Source organism: Misgurnus anguillicaudatus, chromosome 11, assembly GCF_027580225.2.
Source record: "Misgurnus anguillicaudatus chromosome 11, ASM2758022v2, whole genome shotgun sequence".
Taxonomy (NCBI): Eukaryota; Metazoa; Chordata; class Actinopteri; order Cypriniformes; family Cobitidae; genus Misgurnus; species Misgurnus anguillicaudatus.
The window spans coordinates 4,637,622-4,645,649 of record NC_073347.2 but is presented as its reverse complement, the minus strand read 5'-3'; the positions used below and the strand labels follow the sequence as shown (position 1 = coordinate 4,645,649).

Sequence of the window (8,028 nt, the reverse complement as noted above, 5' to 3'; positions counted from 1 at the left end):
GAGTCGAAATAAAAAAAAAATGGACCGCCTTTACCACTGTTCTCTCGCGGTACTCTGATGTCATACCCAGCAAGTCGATCATGGTCATGGTCTGTCTGAATGCAAAGCAGACCTGCCGGAATCCCACACACGCAAATCCCCTTAGAAAACTGCAGATTTAAGTTCCCGTCATTGATATAAGTATTCATACCCCGCCCCGTGAACATGTTTGTGAGCAGTACAAGCCTGCGTGATGTTTGTTGTGATAATTTTTAATAAAAGAGAAAAAAATCAACAGATCAGCGTGCACTCACTTGCTGAGCGCAGGAGAACTGCGACGTCATGGGTTGCTATGGTTGCAGATTATGCACACATCCGGGCCTCAGCTTTCCAGATGGCGTTTGTTTTTCTCTGCGGGAATATAAAAAGAAGGAAAGTGTCTAAAGCCCCACAAAACTAAAATACAAGATATACATTTTGTGTACAGTAGAGTGATGTTGTTTGTGTGACGATCATGGCGGAGGAGAGTGAGTGGGTGCTCGAGAGCATAGCGGGATATCTCAGCAGCCCTGAGTGGATCATCCCGCTCACAGACTTCATGGAGAAGAATTGCTCGGGTAAGTTAATACAAAGACAAGCAGTCAAACAGTCAAGAGATACAAACACCAGCCGCCAAACATTTAATAGATACAAACACAAACCGTCAAACAATCGACAAAAGTACAAGTGCACAGAAGATTCAATATACAGTTACACACCGCGTTTTATTTCTCAACTGCTTATATGTATTTAAGATGTAACAGGGAGGGTTTATGGGAACAATCACAACATTATATTATTATTATGTGTCAATATGTCAGTTCAAGTGCAAAAAAGCACGAACAGTTAGCATTTGCGCGCTGTGATATTGCGCATGCGTTAAACATGGTTCCCACGGGTTATGGAATTTCTGGAATATCATGGATTTTTAAACGGTCTTTTCCAGACATTAAAAGTCATGGAATTTTTAGTTTTTTGTCCAAGTCATGGAATATCAGTGATTTTTGTTTGGTTTGTTTCTTTAAATTGTAGTTTTGATTTATCAAAAAGTAATCCGCTTGTTAACTTGTGACGTAAGGAATACCATTTCCTGGTCAAAGCCTCCGCAGACTTCAATTTAAACAGCTGTTTATTGGCATTGTTTATTCATTTTCACGCATTTAAGTAAAATTTTTACTCAAACTCAAAAGGAAATTTCAAATGAAATAAGTTGGTAATGTTGTGTCTGCACTGGATCTGTTTATCAACTCCTTAAAAAATATTACAAACAGTCTTGTATTACAATCTTTAATTCCACACATGACTAAAGCCTCGTTCAGACCACCAGCAACTTTCTCACTGTGTGTCGCCCCTCTCTTTCAATGAGGCATTTCTAAATCGGGTTGTCATAAACAAATGAGTACCGTCCACTCCAGTAAGTGATGAGAGAAGAATGATGGGAACTCCACTGCTCCGTTTCCATTGGCAGTCACTCCCGAAAATCGCTCATCATTTGAATAAATGTAAACTTTTCTTAACTTTCTCATGTCGCTAGACACGCCCATCTGGCCACCAACAGTCACTTTTTTCTCGTGTTGCCAGAAGTTGCAAGCTTCTATTGAAATGAATGAGATTGGGTTGCTCTGCTACTGCTTGTCGCTGGTGGTCTGGACGGGGCATCAAAGGAGCTTTATTAATGTGGCAATTTAGCGCAGACTCCCCTTAGGGTGCACTCACATTATCCAAACCAAACCATGTTCCAGCGTGATTGTCACCCCTCCCTACTCCCCCAGATGCACGCACTCACACTGTACTTTTATCGATCCGAGCCCGTTTTTTTTTTTTTTTTTTTGGTCCTACACCTTGCATAGATAACATATATTTATAAAAATACATTTATACCACGGGCTGTTTAAATTCTCGATCCTGATTGGCTGGAGGGTGTGCATTAAAATCGTTTAATGCACAGGTAGTTCCAGTCAGTTTGATTACAGTTCGAAATAAATCTGCTACTTTAAACAATGGTAACCATAGTAACACACATGAAAAGTTTATTTAGATAGGCTAAATGGAATATTTTTGCATAGCGTTTAATTTGTATGGTGAAAATGGCAATTTTGAGAAATAGAAGACTTGGAGAAGACGTTGAATGACCAAAAGCGGCACAAAGAATTAACACCGGCAGAGCTAGATAAAATCGATATGAGAGAGAGAGATATGCGTGCGCAAGTTACCTCTTCTTTAAAGTCTATGACAAAGATGAGGTCAATAATATGAAAAAAGACAACTAAATGGGCAGATAACTTTCAGTGACTTTTTGCGCCAAAGACAGAATAATTGTGTGGAATGATACCAATGGTAAAGATGTTACTGTGCCAATACTGGTAGAATATTGCATTGCTGGAAAAAGGCTTTTAGCCAATCAGATTTAAGAACTAAAAAAAAACTGTTGTATAAATATGAATAAATAAAAGATGAATTAATATTTTCCTTGCCGGCTTTAAATTGTTAATGAACTATTATTGTTGTTTGGTCTAATTTGGGGCTTTTTGACATACTGAATAACAGCTCTGCAAACATTATTTACCTTTTTAAAATTAGGTTATAAATGTATATTAACTTGTCATTTCGTTTCAGTGTTTGATGATGAAGATGAGAATAAACTGACTTACACAGAGATCCATCAGCAATACAAACATCTGGTGAGATTTTCATATTTGAGACCATAAATATCCACTTTCATTTCAAGAAAATTAGGAATCTTTATTGTAAAATTATTGTTCTTAAATGATTTCTTGCAACTGGCTGCAGAACATTAAAATCAAACTGTACTGACCAGATACATTGTTTACTAACATTGTTGTTTTAATATCACATTTGATATTGAGGTGGAGAGGTTGCTGGAGAACTACATGCAGGAGGTTGGGATTCATGAGGAGCAATTTCTAGAAGCTTCTTCAGCTTTAACCAGGTCTAAAACTTTACAGGTAAAGATACTCTACTCATGTTACACAAACACCCACTATGGTTATGTTACATCTCACAAGAACCAATCATTTATTATGTCAGTGGTTCTCGGCTCCAGTCCTCGGGACCCGCTGCTCTGCACATTTTGGATGTCTCTCATATCTGACACACTCAGGCTATGTTTACACGTGGGCAGCTATTTTCATAAACGGACATTTCAACCTCTCCGGTTTCAAAAACAATATCGTGCACACATGTCAGTTTTCAGAAAAGTGTTTATTCACACGCACCCGTGCATATCCGCCGCCAAGAGACGCCCAAGCCCACGCAAGCCAACCACCGGCCGCGCTGGTGGTGACGTGAACTGGTTCTTCATGTTGGAGGGAGGAGTTGTTGCAGTAGGTGATTGATGACGTCAACGTACCGCGAGAGCGAGTTGAGGAATCACACGTAGAGGTGTAATTTCGAATCGCTCTCGCCGTACTTTGACATCATCTGTCTGTCGGTTCTTGCAGCGCCGCATGAAGTCAAACACGCGTTAAATTGCTGACCTCCGAGCACTCGTCTCTGCTCCTCAACATAATGGAGCAGCTGTATTTGCAAATACAAACACACGAAACGAGTTTGCACGAACATAAATGTGATCTTGGAAGCGTTCAGAGTAGCAGTCACATGTAAACATGGGTCGCACTTTTGACGTAGGTGCGAGTTCTGGCGCATACTCTGTGACGTTGCCTGCTTAAACATCCGTTTGTCTCACTTTACATGCAACCGTGCAACCGAAGATTTTCAAGATCTCCACTCTGGCCGGAGTTTTTAGAAACAATCGGTTTCAGAGGCGAGTTCTCCGTTTGCGTGTAAACGAGGGGCACAAACGAAGGTAAATCTCTCAGTTTTTAAAAATAACCATGTACGTGTAAACAGAGCCTCAGTTCAGTTCATGGAATCTATCCTTACGAGCTGATGATCTGAATCAGGTGTGTTAAATAAGGGAGACATGCACAATATGCAGAGCAGTGGGTCCCGAGGACTGGAGTTGAGAACCACTGACATAATAAATGATTGGTTTTTAATGAAGTATAACGGCGCATTCACACGGGGCGTCAGCGTTAACGCTTCCTTTCACTTTTAATGGGTGACGTCATGCGTTGCCGAACTGAATTGTGGATCCGTCGGCGCTGCGTCAGTGCCGTTGCTCGCGGCAAAAGTTGAACATTTCTCAACTTTTCAAGCGGCAACGCGTGCGTCAGCCAATCAGATTGCCTTATGCAAATTACCTAGACAGAGCCAGCCAATTACGTTTATGGAAGAACGGAGCATGTGTAGCGTTCAGACAAGCGTTCCGTTGAGCGTTAACGCTTACGCCCCGTGTGAATGCGCCGTAAGACTTCCATGAGTTAGAATCTTTTAAATGTAAATAACATTGAAGGCGCCTTTCCACAGTACACAACAAACTACGGCGGATAAACCGAAAGTCATTAATTTCCTATGTAGCGTCACAAAGTTGCTGCGTGAAGTGATGACCATTTGCGGATGCGCAATTTTCGGATCTGTTTTGAGCGTTGCATCCGTTACATTTTTTTACCTGTGCGACTACACCGCATTCAATACACCTACCGGAAGTGATGTATTTCAGTGTATTCTAATCAAAACCCTGTGCGATTATTAAAAACAACTGATTACTGATAAGTAATATATTATTAATTTTAATCTTTTCTCCATATGTTCTCTGCAAAAAATATTGGCAGTCTTTGTCATGTATGCATAGCTGTTTATTGTGTCATTCATTTGCATTAATTTATTTATTCCACTATGTTAAATATTAGAATGAAGCCTCTTGCGCAGGAATGAGCTGCTCTTCCATGTTACGTTTAAACTGAAACTTCATTACGACTGCCACTATGGGGCGAACTCCGACAGTTTTGTCCGAATGTCGTGTGGAAAGCTGGCTTAAGTTGCGACAATGATCTTGTACTTTTACACGCTCTTATTTTAGTTAATTTAAAAATTATATATTCCTTTTTGAGAATTGCGGGGATCAAGTCATTTACACAAGAGGCTGGATAGGACATTCGAAAATCACACATACATTTTTACTCTCAGGGTAAAACTTTCCAAAATGTTCATCTTTTCCTCCTTTCCAATGCATTTTCGACGTGGCATTGTAAAAGTATTTTCAACTTCCTACGGCACCGATGCGCCTGGAAAAAATTGTGTGTCACACCATGTAGACCATTCAAAATAACAACCACCTCCTAAAGACATTTACGGCTCCTAATACATTAATTTTCTTGCAGTGTGGTGAGTATTTTTAATACTTACTTCTTTATTAATACTTGAATGAGAGTGGTACCCAGCACAAATGAACATGTTATTTGTTATAAGAAAAAAACAAATAAACAAAAGTTTATTTGTTAAAGGTCACGTTCTTCCTGATCCCATTTTTCAAACTTTAGTTAATGTGTAATGTATATTTTCTTTAATAGAAGTCTCTTTTCAAATCCAACAGTGAACGGCTCGTTTGGACTACAACCCTCTACTTCTCGGTTGAATGACGTCAAAATACGAGTTTTTGACTAAATTTCGCCCACAGGAATATGTCAGTCGCCACCTAAGCTCAAATGGCCCAGGCTAAGCTAAGCTGCTGTCGAATCACAACAATCAAACGTATTTCTGAAGGAGGGTCTTCATAGAACAAGGAAGACATCAGCCCATTTTTATTACATTGAAAACAGCGCTTTAGAGATAAGTTAATTGTGTGAAAAGTACAGCGTTTTTTTACACGTGACACATGAACACATGTTATATTGCGCACTGTAAACATAATCCAAGCTTTAAAACTACAGGAAGAATGGGACCTTTAAACAAAACTTTTTTTTACACAAACACAAAAATCTAAGCAGCTTATGTAGCAGACAAAAAAGCAGCTTTTCAGCAGTGACATCGCATACAGTGTAAAGGTGCCGTCCGTGGTGCTCACTTTTTAATGTCCTTCTCACTGCTCATTAATGGAAGAACCACTGTCACTTACTCACCTCTGCAGACCTCACTCGACAACTGACACACAATCTATTTTCAACCTTGTGTGTAAATTCTATATCGGTTATATGATCGTATTGACAGTGTAAATTATGAGATGTTTTTTTGTCTTACAGGCCGTTTTTCAGCCAGTTCTTGCTACGGACGATTTCCAGATGTTTCGCTCTCTGATGGTTCAGAAGAACATGGAATTACAGCTGCAGGCTTTACACGTCATTAAAGAAAGAAACGGTACTCACATAAATAACCTCTTTTACACAATAATTTCAGTAAATAGAATGACTAGTAAATACAAAAATGTGGTGTACACACGCGCAGGTTCGGTTCACACATGATCTGTTAACTGCAATTTACCAGATAAGAGTGTATTAGCGCTTTTCCATTGCATAGTACCCCACGGTTTGGTTTGGGTCAGCTTACTTTTGGGAGCTTTTCCATTAGGTGCAGTACGTAGTACCCAATACTTTTTTTGTACCACCTCGGTTAGGGTTCCAAGCGACCCGAGCTGATATCAAACGTGACACAAAAACACTGTAGGTCACTGATTAGTCTGAGAGAATCGTCACTACAGCGTCATCGCTATAATGTAGATTAGCTTTACCTTTAGTGCTAGCTTGCGCTGTCTCGAGCAAACATGTTGTCATCTGTGCTCTGCTATAAGTTCCCAAACTCCCTTGTAGCGATGAAAAACATCCACAGGTTGAGAATCAGGAACACCAGAACAGTTTTTTCCAGACTTGCAGTTTGTGGCGGAACATTCGCGACGAGCACGTCAGCATTATATGCTTAAATGCAACTTAAATGAGGCTCAGCGGAGCGCCGTCGACTGACGCCATGGGTGTTTGAACAGAAACTGTCATGTTAGATATAGAGGTAGTGATAAACACGATGTGCAAACATTTGTGTTGGCCAATTTTAATTTTGTAGCGGACTGAGAAATAAATAAATGTATGGAAATGTACAATGAACTCTCACTTGTATGATGTCACAGCAGTAGGCATATAACGACACGCCTATAATCCCTCCAATGGAAAAGCGGCATATGTTTGAAATGGCATATGTGTGGACTAGTGAGTCTCCCTCTTACTTTAGATTTAAATTAGGGCTGTCAAAAGATTAATCGCATCCAGCATTAAAGTTTGTGTTTACATAACGTGTGTGTGTGTACTGTGTATATTATTATTTATATATAAAAACACAAACAATCATGTATATATTTAAGAAAAAGTGGTTATAATATATAAAATATTTATATTTTTATATAATATAAATTATATAAATGTATATACAGTATATAAAGGCAAATATTTCTTAAAAATATACATGAATGTGTGTGTTTTTTATATACAGAATATTTACACACTGTACACACACATATGTTATGTAAACACAAACTTTTATTTTGGATTAATTGCGATAAATCTTTTGACAGCCCTAATTTAAAGTTATGGATCTTGCTTGTTTTATTTCATAATTCAATTATTCTAAATAGCTATTTGTGACGTGATAATAGATCTTGCTATGCAGTATGAAAAGGTATAGAAAAGTATGCAATTTGATTTAAGTGATTATTAGTTCTGGGTAAATATAGAAAAAAGAAAACTGAGTATGTAAAAGTATTTGTGATTCCAGACTAGTGCCCATATTTTTTGGATGGTATATAATGGTGGTTGTAGGGAGCTTACTGATGACCAGATGCATTAAAGGGATAGTTCGGCCAAAAACGATATTAAACTCATGATTTACTCACCCCCAAGCTGTCCAAGTTGCATATGTCCATCGTTTTTCAGACAAACACATTTTTGGATATTTTAGAAAATATTTTAGATCTTTCTGTTGATTAAATGTAATGTTACGGGGTCCAGCAATAGTCCACGACCTTCAAATCCAAAAAAAGTGCGTCCATCCTTCACAAATTAAATCCAAACGGCTCCAGGATGATAAACAAAGGTCTTCTGAGGATAATCCGTGCGGTGTTGTTGTAGAAATATCCATATTTAAAATTGTATTAACGTAATTAAATAC

General features: G+C 38.7%; 1 protein-coding gene across 1 annotated transcript in view; it reads left to right on the top strand.

The window, feature by feature from the left end:
- Positions 1–288: 288 nt before the first annotated feature.
- Positions 289–8,028, top strand: part of cfap36 (cilia and flagella associated protein 36) — a 34,572-nt gene continuing 26,832 nt past the window's right edge. Inside the window, exons 1-4 of the mRNA XM_055170701.2 lie at positions 289–596; positions 2,635–2,699; positions 2,886–2,984; positions 6,120–6,234. Coding sequence (XP_055026676.1) covers positions 494–596; positions 2,635–2,699; positions 2,886–2,984; positions 6,120–6,234 — 382 coding nt within the window. The 5' untranslated portion in view covers positions 289–493. The remainder of the gene's footprint in view (positions 597–2,634; positions 2,700–2,885; positions 2,985–6,119; positions 6,235–8,028) is intronic.